This window comes from Mobula hypostoma, chromosome 10 (assembly GCF_963921235.1).
Source record: "Mobula hypostoma chromosome 10, sMobHyp1.1, whole genome shotgun sequence".
Classification (NCBI taxonomy): domain Eukaryota; kingdom Metazoa; phylum Chordata; class Chondrichthyes; order Myliobatiformes; family Myliobatidae; genus Mobula; species Mobula hypostoma.
Genome location: NC_086106.1, coordinates 11,029,629 through 11,042,377, shown reverse-complemented (window position 1 = coordinate 11,042,377; position 12,749 = coordinate 11,029,629). Strand labels below are relative to the sequence as shown.

At 48.0% G+C, this 12,749-nt stretch overlaps 1 protein-coding gene across 2 annotated transcripts in view; it reads left to right on the top strand.

Moving 5' to 3' along the window:
* dmac2 (distal membrane arm assembly component 2) overlaps positions 1 to 11,021 on the top strand; it is a 38,655-nt gene extending 27,634 nt beyond the window's left edge. For both annotated transcript variants that reach the window (XM_063061267.1, XM_063061266.1), the window contains exon 6: positions 9,896 to 11,021. In XM_063061267.1, the coding sequence (XP_062917337.1) occupies positions 9,896 to 10,097 (202 nt within the window). In that variant the 3' untranslated portion in view covers positions 10,098 to 11,021. The remainder of the gene's footprint in view (positions 1 to 9,895) is intronic.
* The last annotated feature ends 1,728 nt before the right edge of the window (positions 11,022 to 12,749 follow it).

Sequence of the window (12,749 nt, the reverse complement as noted above, 5' to 3'; positions counted from 1 at the left end):
TTGACCTTCGACACTGCCGAACTCCGTGTGCACTGACTGACCGGCCCTCGTGTCTCCTGCTCTCGCAGATATCTGCACTACGCTGCAGTAGTGCCGCAAAATATAAAATAGTAAATTTTTTAAAGAGATACAGTACTGTGCAAAAGTCTCAGAGATATATATTAGATAGATATTAGATCTGATCCTGGGACAGCCGGACATCCACGGATGTCTTTTCTCTCTCTGTCTAAAAGAACTTGTCCCGTAAAATCTCCCTTAAAATTCTCCCCCTCTTACCTTTAAACAAATCCTCTACAATTTGACATTCCTTCTCTGGGGGAAAGAAAAGATTATGGCCATTTACCCTATCTGTGCCTCTCATAGTTTGATGAACTTCTCTCAGGTCTCGTCATAGTGCAGAGTTCTCCTGCGTGATCGTTTTCATTCATTCCCTTCCGTGGTTGCTGCCTGACCTGCTGATTTCCTGCAGAATTTTATTTATTGAGATACAGTGAGGAGTAGGCCCTCGTAGCCCAAAAATCTGCGGCACCCAGCAATCCCCCGATTTGAACCCTAGTCTAATCATGGGACTTTTTTTTGCAACGACCAGTTAACCCACTAACTGGCATGTATTTGGACTGTGTGAGGAAACTGGAGCACCCGGGGGAAACCCTTGCATTCCATAGGGAGAACGTACAGACGCTCCTTGCAGATGACTTTAGGATTGAGCTCCGAACCCTGGCACCCCAAGCTGTAATAACGTTGCGCTGACCGCTATGCTGCAGTGGTCCCGTAAAATATAAAATAGTAAATTTTTTAAAGAGATACAGTACTGTGCAAAAGTCTCAGAGATATATGTCAGATAGATATATATAGCTAGTGCCCAGGACATTTGCACAATACTGCAGTAACTTTATATATTGCACTGTACTGCTACCGCAAAAAAAAACAAATTTCATGACATATGTGAATGCTGATAAACCTGATTCTGGTCTGGGTCTCTATTGTGGGCTGAGAGTGGGAAGGGGACAGGGAGAGGGGAATCACGGTTGGGAAAAGGGGAAGGGAGTGGGAAGCACCAGAGAAACATTCTGTATTGATCAATAAGCCAATTATTTGGAATCAAGTGACCTTGCCTGGTGTCTCAGGGCTGGGTGTGTCTGCACCCACACTAACCCCTGCTCCCCCCCCCGGCACGCCTTCTCTGCCACCTGTCTCACATCTCTCCCTCGGCGCTCCAACCTTGCCATTCCCAAAATCCGTAGATTTACAAGCTCGCTCTCCGCTCCACGTTGACAAAATACGGTATTGTGTAAAAGTCTTAGGCACCCCAGCGATGCCTATGTGCCACATATTTTTGCGCAGTCCTGTACCGCAAGGTCACAGGCCCTTCCGGCCCAAAGAGCCCACCCGCCCGCCCAGTTACACCCGTGTGACTGATTAACCTACTAACCCGTATGCCTTCGGACTGTGGGAGGAGACCAGAGCACCCGGAGGAAACCCACGCAGTCACGGGGACAACGTGCACACTCCTCTCAGACAGTGACGGGAATCGAACCCAGGTCGCTGGCGCTGTAAAGTGTTGTGCTGAGCATTTCCGTGCTGCCCGTTTTGTGTGTGAACACTCTTGTCCCTCTGTAACCAGGTGGTGGGTCCAAGCCTCGATCCAGAGACTCCAGTCCCAATGAAGGGCCTCAACCTGAAATGCTCATAGATGCCGCCTGATCCGCTAGTGTAAGACTCGCTTTGCCTAGTGGCATGATCTCGGGGGTGACACCCCCTCCCCGGCCAAACTTCAGCACTCTTGTTTGGGTGGATACTGCGTGTTGTGTCCCCTGTGTAACATCAGTACCCCGAAATAACATTCAGTCCACAATGTACAGTTAAACGATTAAGATTTTATATTTAAGTATGGGGTTAGTAGAGAAATAAAAGAAAAGGAAAACAAATAAAAGGCGCCAATAATCTCATAAACATGTCCAGTGCACAAGCGTTGGAGCTCACGGATTCCCTTTCGCTGATCCTTCTTTGCTCGTCGTCGACCCCTGGGCTCCCGCCCCGAGCCCAGGCCCAGCGGGTCCAGCAACCGTCTCCTCAAGCCACCTCTTCTCTCTTCATCCTCCTCGCGCCATCTCCCCTAAACCCGTGCTAACTACAGCTTTCACACAGACAGAAAGAATAACATCTATCCCAATTGGTTAGCAAATGAATGCAAGTCCTTTTATCACTAATTATAACCCAAACATGCTGCTATGGAGAACCACTGCCTCAGCAGTTACAGTACAGAGAAGCCATTCTCTGCGGGGTAGCCGACATGGGGGCATCCTGGGAATTACCTGGCGCGAGCGGGTGCCTCACATTGAGATACTTGTAAAGACCAACTGCAGGAGTATTGAGGCCATGATCACCCAGCGTCAGCTGCAGTGGCTGGGGCACGTGATAAGGATGCCCCCCTCCCCCCATGTCGGCACCTTAGCGGTAACGTGAAAGAAGAAACCCTTACACTAGGTTTTTCCAGCTCCATGGTGTGTTGCTCCAGATTTCCAGCATATCCGGTCTCGTGTGTTTCCAGTATCCAATGCAGGCTGATCCCAGGGGTAACACTGCGGAGCTGCAATCCTGCTGATGAAATATTGAACCCGTGGTTCCATCAGCAAGACGGCACATTTAGCAGGTTACAAAGGTTCCTGTGACTCTCGTTCAGAGTCTAGGAAATTATCCTCTTTGTCTTCAGCCAATGAATCGAAATCAAAATCATCGAAAGCCGGCCGGTGGTGCACTGGACTTCGAGGCGGATGGTCCCGGGTTCGAATCCAGCCGGGCTCCTTACACGCTTTCCATCCATGTTGAGTTGAGTGTTGAGACAGCAACTGGGCCTTATAAAAAAAAACATAATAAAACCAAGCTTGTCACCCGATACCCCATGCGGGGCGGGAACAACGAAATAAATAATGTCATTGACATATCGTGAAATTTGTTGTTCTGCAGTGGCAGTACAGTGCAGTACTTTAGAAATAATGTTGCAACAGAAAATATATGATCATAAAACGTAGGAGTAGAATTAACCCATTCAGCCCGTCAAATCTGCTCTGCCACTTAATCATGGCTGATTTATTATCCCTCTCAACCCTTCTCCCCGTAACTAATCAAGAGCCTATCAAGCTCCACTTTAAATATACCCAGTGACCTGGCTCCCACAGCTCTTTGTGGCAACGAATTCCTATGTCCTCTTTGCATCCTTGACACAAGAGCGAGCAAAATAGTGATGTCGTGTTCATGGACCATTCAGAAATATAATGGTGCAGGAAGAAGCTGTTCCTAAAGCACCTGGACGGTGAGGGTTCTTAAGGATGGAAGCCACTTGAAGATGTCCTTGGTGGAGGGGGTCTATGGTGGAGCTAGTCTTTCCTGCTTATGGGATCATCTGCTGCACACTCCCTCTTTTGCCTATAACGCCACTGGCGTTTGGGGCAGCAATGAACGTCTTGCATCTCTGTTCATGGCTTCCTTCATCATGTCAGTAGCTTCCCCTCAGTTCTCACTTCTGTCAGTCATGCAGGGACTGAGGACTGCCATCGCACTCAGATGCAGAAGGATTCTTCATTGCTGATTCTGTAGCTATTCTGTTTGACTAGTCAGGGTTGTTGACCCTGAGCTGAACCCCCGAACCTGGGGGACCAGTGGACCACTCTACCCTTTGACCTGTCTGTCATGGGTGACCCTACCAAGAGCCAAAGCACAAGGCCCTGACTCCAGCCAACAGAGCTGTCCAGGTCACTGAGGCACACAAGCCTCCAAACCCCATGACAGGTTGGGGTCCTCTCGGAGGTCCCTCTGCACAATAGAGCTGATCCATTTCCCATACCACACAGTCTTAGAGTCCATCATTAGCTCCGAAGTATTTTATCTCCCAGTCTTTTAAAGGTCCATCTTCGCTCTTTATTTCCTTCTATCTAAAATTCTAATCATCTCTGTCATCTATATATAACCATATAACAATTACAGCAGGGAAACAGGCCATGTCGGCCCTTCTAGTCCGTGCCGAACTCCTACTCTCACCTAGTCTCACCGACCTGCACTCGGTCCATAACCCTCCATTCCCTTCCTGTCCATATTTCTATCCAATTTAACTTTAAATGACAACATCGAACCTGCCTCAACCACTTCTGCTGGAAGCTCGTTCCACTCTCTGAGTAAAGAAGTTCCCCCTCATGTTATCCCTAAACTTTTGCCCTTTAACTCTCAACTCACGTCCTCATGTTTGAATCTCCCCCACTCTCAATGGAAAAAGCCTATCCACTCAGTTATATACTCACTGAGCCTCCACAATCCATTTGGGCAAAGATTCACCATCCCTTAGGCTGGAGGTTCTGAACCTGTGGTCCAAGGACCCCTTGTTAATGGTAAGGCTCTATGACGTAAAAAAGGTTGGGAACCCATGCTGTTAGAGAAGAAATATCTTCTCCAGTCTGTCCTGAATGGTGGATCTCGTGCTCTGAGACTACGACTCTGGGGTATGGATGCCCCAGTCAGAAGAAACCTCATGCTTGCTGGTAGATCTTCCACCTCAGAGCTCTAGCGGCCCAAATTCAATCCTGGTGTTGGGTGCTGCCTCTGTGGGGTTTGCACACTCAATTTTAGCTGGGCAGAGTAAAATCAGGAAACGTACAACACAGAAAGCGGCCGCTGTATCTGTGCTGGTCAAACATAAGAGTTGCAGAGCCTAAGTCCACCTTCCAGCACAAGGTCACAGATGTTCAAGGACATGTCCAGATGTTTTGTGAATGTAATGGGGGGGATTCTGTCTCTCCATCCCTGTCAGGCAATGACTTTCAGTCCCCACTGCCCTCCGGGTGAGTAAAACATCTTCTCCTATCTCTCCTCTAATCCTTCTACTACTGCTGGCCTTCGACCTGTTTGCTCCAGGAGATGGGTCTCTTTTACCTAGGATATAAAAATCAAATCAAATCCAGTTTAATTATCAGTCAACCAACTATGGATACAGCCAAATGAAACAGCGTTCCTGTGGGGCCAGGGTGCAAAACATACACAGTACATTAAAAAATAGCGAGCAAAAAAAACGTAGTCATGCACAATAGTCATATATAGCCCAAGACCCTGAGCGACATGTCCCGCAAATTGATGGTACAACTCCCAGCAATCTAGCCTGTCATTCCACTGATCGAACACTGGAGGGCAGCACCAACAGGAGCGGCCAGGCCTCAGTTAGACATTGACGCCATGCTACTACATCTCCTCACCTGGACTGCAGCAGCAGGCAAGCCCACAGCTTGACGTCATGTCCTCGCCTCAACCGAGGCAGCACAGCTCCCTTGCCGAGGTAAACAAGCCTGCAGCACCTTACATTGTCAATGTTCAATCGGGTCCTTGCGATCGCAGGTGAAGCGTCCACGGCAGTCACCCACGGTTACACTGCCCGCCACCGTCGCGCGCCAACCGCAATGCCTTCGAGTAGCGGGCGGCAATGTGGTCTGCACCCAGGTCAGCTCCCCCTCCTCCCTCTCCAACCCGCCGGCCGGCTCCTTCATCAGCTACTTTGATCAACGACCAGCTCACTGATGCAGTAGACTGGCCGTACCCGAAATTCTTGGAGTCCAGTATAATCTTACAATAAAAAAAACACACTCTTAACAAAGGAAAAAACACCTTTGGTTGGCTCCTGAGAGGCGGCTGCCTCCATAGGCTCCGGCATTTTACCGCGATCTAGACCTCACGTAATTGTACGTAACCTCTCCGTCCTTGTTTGTTTGAAGGAAAATAATCTGACCTCAAAATCAGGTTTAATATCTTGGAATTTGTTGTTAGCAGCATATTAGTACCATCAATTACAATAAGAAATATATATATACACATAATTAGACTAAATAAATAGTTCAAAAAGAGAGCAGAAATCATGTTGATGGGTTGGTTCATTGTCCGTTTGGAAATCTGACAGTGGAGGACATAGAAAGCACAGCGTGTGTCTTCAGCCCCCTGTTTCGTGAACGAGCTCCTAATCCTTGGTCTTATACTACTGTTGGTGTTTGGCTGGGTTGAACAGACCTCACGTAGTCAGGACACACAGCCACTCCTCGACACCGGTGCTGAGCCCACTGCTGTACACTCTGCCGACATGGGGGGCATCCTTACCACGTGCCCCAGCCACTGCAGCTGGCGCTGGGTGATCATGGCCTCAATACTGCAGTTGGTCTTTACAAGTATCTCAGTGTGAGGCACCCGCTCATGCCAGGTAATTCCCGGGATGCCCCCATGTCGGCTACCCCGCAGAGTGTTATACGGCCAGCTACATCATGGTCGACGCTCAGCTGGAGGGCCGAAGAAGTGTTATAAGGATGAGATGAAGAATGTTTTAAGGAAGTGCAAGATCAGACCCGAGGACCTAGAGGATGTTGCTGCTGACCGTACCACGTGGCGACAGCTGTGTAGGGACGGGGTTCGTATTCTGGAGGTGAAAAGAACAACCAGAAGACAGCAGAAGAGAGCCAGGAGAAATGCAGCCATGGTTGCCACCACTACCACATATACATGTCCCACCTGCAATAGAGCTTGTGGGTCCAGGATAGGACTGTATCGTCATCAAAGAGCTCACCGTTAAAGGAATGGACATCGTCATCGGATTTCGATGGACAACCGAAGAAGGAGAACACTCTGCCAAACAGCTGAGTAATCAGATCATCGAGTTCACTGGCGATGCGACAGTGGTGGGGCTGATCACCAACAATGATGGACGGCCTACAGAGAGGAGGCGGAAGGGCTCTGGTCCTGGCGCCAGGCACATGACCTCTTCCTCATTGTCAACGAGACAAAGGAGATGGTTATTGACTTCGGGAGGACTTGCAGTAGTCACACCGCCCCCCGCTTTGCAGAGGGGGCACAGCTACGAGCAGTTTCAAACCCCTGGGAGTGTAAATCACACGCAACCTTTCATGTTCCCAGGCACATCCTACACGGCCAAGAAAGCTCACCAGCACTTCTGCTTTCTGAGGAAGCTGAAGAGAGCTCAACTTCGTACAAGCAAGCTCACATCACTCTGGAGATATGCAGTAGAGAGCATCCTAACAAGCTGCACGGCTGCTCGGCGTGGAAACTGCGCTGTGGCGGGCAGGAAGGGCCTACGACCGGTAGTCAAAACTGCCCAAAACATCACCGGTACCAGCCTACCCACCTTCAAGGACACATACATATATATTGAAAGGTGTTGGAAAAGGGCCAGTAACATCATGGGGAGGAGGCTACGTAACATCCACGCCAGGACCACCAGACTCAAAAACATCGACAGTACTTCCCCCAAGCAGTAAGGCTGATCAACACCTCCTCCCTCTAACTCCACCACCACCGTCAGTCACCTTATGTGCAGCCCAGCATCACTTTACGGACAGACAGCTATGTATAGAAGCTATCTTATGTATTTATATTTGTTGTGTTGTATTATTATTATTGTTGTGTTTTATTATTTCCGCACGCGTCGAGAAAAACAGCACCAAGACAACACTGGAGGACAGCGCCTTCAAGTGCAGTTGCTGCAGCCGAGACTGTCACTCCCGTGTGGGACTGTAAAGCCACAACAGACACGGCTCTACCAGCACAAGACTTTCCAGGCGCAGGTCCATGGTCTCGCGAGACTAACGGACGCCACCACTTCTATTATTATTATTGTGTACTTTGTCTTTTTGTGTTTATTTTTATGCTGCATTGGATCCAGAGCAACAATTATTTCATTCTCCTTTAGACCCGTGCGCAGGAAATGACATTAAACAATCCTGAATTTTGCGTCTGTGCCTCCTGTCTGATGGTAGTAACAAGAAGCAGGCATGTCCTGGGTCGTGGCTGAGTGATGGATATCAGCTGTTTGTGCCATTGCGTTCTGAAGGTGCCGTCAATGATGGAGGGGCTGGTGCCCAAGAAATGGAGCTGGCTAAGTTTTCAGCTCTTCAGTTTTTCCCTCCAAACCTGGCAGCATCTTTGTCAATCTCCACTGCACCCTCTCCAATATAAAGGCATCCATTAATCTTGCGAGACCCTGGATCTGCGCCTGGAAAGTCTTCACTCTCCAGGGCACAGGCCTGGGCAAGGTTGTATGGAAGACCGGCAGTTGCCCATGCTGCAAGTCTCCCCTCTCCACGACACCAATGTTGTCCAAGGGAAGGGTATTAGGACCCATACAGCTTGGCACTGGTGTCGTCGCAGAGCAATGTGTGGTTAAGTGCCTTGCTCAAGGACACAACACGTTCCCTCGGCTGGGCCTCAAACTCACGACCTTCAGGTCGCTAGTCCAATGCCTTCACCACTTGGCCACGTGCTCACACTCAATATAATCACAACTTACCTGTGAAGTGGTGACCATTCCCACCCATGTACCTCCCGTCAATGTTGAAATCGAACCCACATCCACTCCTCCTGCCGGCAGCTCGTTCCACCCTCTGAGAGAAGGCGTTCCCCCTCATGTTCCCCTTAAATATTTCACCTTTCACCCTTAACCCATGACCTTGAGTTCAAGTCTCACCCAAACCCAGTGGGAAAAAACCTCCTTGCAGTTACCCCATCTGTACCCTTCAATTTTGTATACAAAATTATGATTAGAATTACAATAAAAAATCTGAAAGATAATAATTAGTGCTAAAGGTGAGGAAAATAGTGAGGTGTGAGCCAAAATAGTGAGATGGTATTTATGGGTTCATGACTGATCAGTAATCTGCTGGCAGAGGGGAAGAAGCAGTTCCAAAGATGTTGAGCGTGGGTCTTCAGGTCCTGTGCCTCTCCTCTGATGGTAGTAATGAGAAGAGGGCATCTCCTGCGTGGTGGGAGTCCTTTATGATGGATGTCAGCTGTTTGAAGCACTGTGTTTTGAAGGTGTCCCCGACAGTAGGGAGGCTAATACCCATGATGGAGCTGTCCAAGTTTATATCTCTCCAGTTTTTCCTCATAAAATTCAGTTTTCCAAACCTGGTCGCACACTTGTCAATCTCCACTGCATCCTCTCCAATCTAATCACGTCTTACCTGTAAGGTGGTAATCAGAACCGCTGGCAGCTCTCCAGCTGCGGTCTAACTGCTCCCATCAAAGGTTTGAGGAATTAACAGCATCGGAACTAAGTCTGTAAAAGCAGAAGACATAGGACCAGAGTTGGGCCGATCCTCTCCACGGCTGATCTATTATCTCTCTCAACCCCCATTCTCCTGCCTTCTCCCTGTAATCTCTGACACCCTAATAAGGCATCCGTTAGTCTTGTGAGACCATGGATCTGCGCCTGGAAAGTCTTCACTCTCCAGGTCGCAGGCCCGGGCAAGGTTGTATGGAAGACTGGCAGTTGCCCATGCTGCAAGTCTCCCCTCTCCACGACATCGATGTTGTCCAAGGGAAGGGCATTAGGACCCATACAGCTTGGCACCGGTGTCGTCACAGAGCACTGTGTGATTAAGTGCCTTGCTCAAGGACATGACACGCTACCTTGGCCAAGGCTCGAACTCACGACCTTTAACTCTAACACTAACACCCTAACTAACCAAGAACCCATCGACCTCTGCTTTAAGCATACCCAATGAATTGGCCTCCACGGCCGTCCGTGGCAATAAATTCCACAGATTCACCACCCTCTGGCCGAAGAGTCCTTTATGATGGACGCCACCTTCTGGGAAGATGTCCTCATTGGTGGGGAGGCTTGTGCGTGTGATGGAGCTGGCCAAGTCTACAACCGTCTGTACCTTTCTCCGACCCTGTGCATTGGTGCTTCCACATCAGATAGTGATGCAAGCAGTCAGAGTGCTCTCCATGCCAATATTTTATCTTACAAGTCAATGCACAAGATATCAAGGTCTGCTCTTTTAAATAGCCGCGTTGAGTCTCCTGCTTTAGGTCCCTTCCTTTGTCCTCTTTGACTGTTGTCTGTTCTTCACAGGAACCTCAAGCGCCTGGACCTGTCGGACCTTCCCTTCGTGAACAACCGAGGACTGGTGAGGATCCTGCTGGAGGAGAGCCTCCCGCAGTGTGTAATTGTGGGGATCGAGTACGAAGACGGATTGTTACCACAGCCCCTTCCCGAACAGAATGGTCCCACTCCGCGTTTAAACAAGCAAAAGGGTTGGAGCGACCTTTTTTGACCGACACCCAACAGACTTCACACATCTTGCAGAGGTTTCAACGTCTCCCTGGTCTGTTCCCCAGCACCATCAGCCTATTCTCAAACCAGCCACCAGAGGGCAGAGCAGGATCAGTCAGTGGTAACTTTGTTCTTTTAACTGAATTAACCAGGTTGGTGAAGACCGACCTCAAATCTGTGCTCCAGCCTTTAATCACAGAAGAACTTATTGTAGTGCTGACCTTAATCAATCTTAACTTAATCAATTTCTTCCCTAATTATGCTTTTGCCTCAGTTTAAGTCCAATCACTCGTTTCAGATATCGAAAGTTGTTTATTAAAGTTTAAAATTTTCTTAAAAATTAGCTTTATTTGTCACCTGCACATCGAAACAGTGAAGTGCATCGTTCTGCGTCAACAACCAACACAGTCTAAGGATCGTGCTGGAGGGCGCCAACGTAGCATGCCCACAACTCACTAACCCCAACCCTAACCGTACATCTTTGGGCTGTGGGAGGAAACAGGAGCACCCGGAGGAAACCCACGCGGTCACGGGGACGGCGTACAAACTCAGAATCGGACTCAGGTTTAATACCGCAGGCAGAATGTCGTGAAATTTGTGGTCTGTGCGGCAACAGTGCAATCGAATAAATAATAATAGGAAAAAATCCTGAACTGCTGTAAATATATAATATCATTAAATTAAATAAGTAGTGCAAAAATAAATATAAAAAAGTAGTGAGGTAGTGTTCATGGGTTCAATGTTCATTTAGGAATCGGATGGCAGAGGGGACGAATTGAATTGAAATGACTTTATTTCTTACATCCTTCATATACATGAGTAAAAATCTTTACGTTACGTCTCCGTCTAAATGTGCAATGTGCAATTTATAGTAATTTGTAATAAATGGTATGTACAACAGGACAGTCAATATAGCTTAGAAATACAATTGTATCAGTGTGAATTAATCAGTCTGGTGGAAGACGCTGTCCCGGAGCCTGTTGGTTCTGGCTTTAATGCTGTGGCACCGTTTCCGGATGGTAGCAGCTGGAACAGTTTGTGGTTGGGGTGACTCGGGTCCCCAATGATCCTTCAGGCCCTTTTCACGCACCTGTCCTGAGTAGTGGGAAGTTCACGTCTACAGATGCGCTGGGCTGTCGGCACCACTCTCTGCAGAGTCCTGCGATTGAGGGAAGTACAGTTCCCATACCAGGCAGTGATGCAGCCAGTCAGGATGCTCTCAATTGTGCCCCTGTAGAAAGTCCTTAGGATTTGGGGACTCATGCCAAACTTCTTCAACTGTCTGAGGTGAAAGAGGCACTGTTGTGCTGTTTTCACCACACATTCGGTATGGACGGACCACGTGAGATCCTCGGTGATGTGTATGCTGAGGAACTTAAAGCTGTTCACCCTCTCAACCCCAGATCCATTGTCATTAGAGGTTAGCCTGTCTCCATTCCTCATGTAGTCCACAACCAGCTCCTTTGTTTTTGCAACATTGAGGGAGAGGTTGTTTTCTTGACACCACTGTGTCAGAGTGATGACTTCCTCTCTGTAGGCTGCCTCATTATTATTTGAGAGAAGGCTGATCAATTTAGTTTCATCAGCAAATTTAATTAGCAGAATGGAGCTGTGAGTGGTGACACAGTCATGGGTGTACAGAGAGTAGAGAGGCTGTTCCTTGCAGGGGGAATTAAACCCTGATTGCTGATTGATGGTGCTGCAGTAAACCGCCCATGCATTCTTCTCGTTAGTAGGATTTGACTGGTGGTGTCGTCGTGGTGAGTGTCTGCAAAGAGTACTTTTCAGTGTTCATTCTCAGAGCGTGACAGAGCCAGCGTTTATCGGCCAACCCCGATTGCCCTCAAGAAGCTGGTCATGAGAATCGCTGAGCAGTCCTTATGATTCCATTTAATATCAGAGAATGTATACAGTATACAACCTGAAATTCTTGTTCTCCACAGACATCCACAGAACAGGAAAAACCCAAAGAATGAATGACAGCAAACGTTAGAACCCCAAAGCCCCCCCAAACAAGCAGCAGCAAAAGCATTAACCCCCCTTTCCCCTACCCCCCCCACTTGCTCCAGAAAAAGCCCCAACCCTCCCACCCACAATGCCAGCAGTAGCAAAGACCCCCCCCCCCCAAAGAGACCATGTTCTGGAGTCCATCAAAAACCTACTGTCCATCCCAACACTTGGACATCTCAGACAGGCTGTCTCTCACTAGCGAGGGAGAGAGGTATTACTTCTGCAGCAACAGCAAGGGAGACCAGCAGCTTGCCGTTTCGATGGTAGAATCTGCCCCATTGCTTGGTTGGGTTCCCCCGAATCGAGCAACAGACTCTCATTCATCGTTGAGTGAGGGAGAGAGCGACCGAGTACAGGGGCCCCTTCTTCCTTTTTCAATATTTTTATTGATATTATATAAATTGCATGAATACAAATACAAAATTCATAAGGATACAAGTAAATAATACAAATTACATTACACTTAAATCACAGTATCCTGTATTACAAATCAATCGTAGAAAAAAAGATTGAACTGTGAAATGAAATAAAATAAAATAATTGTATTTTATTTAAAAAAAAATCTACCCCCACTACCAAAATGAGCTGGTTGGTAAAAAAAAGAAGAAAAAAGAAAAATACCTTACCATATGATATTATAATA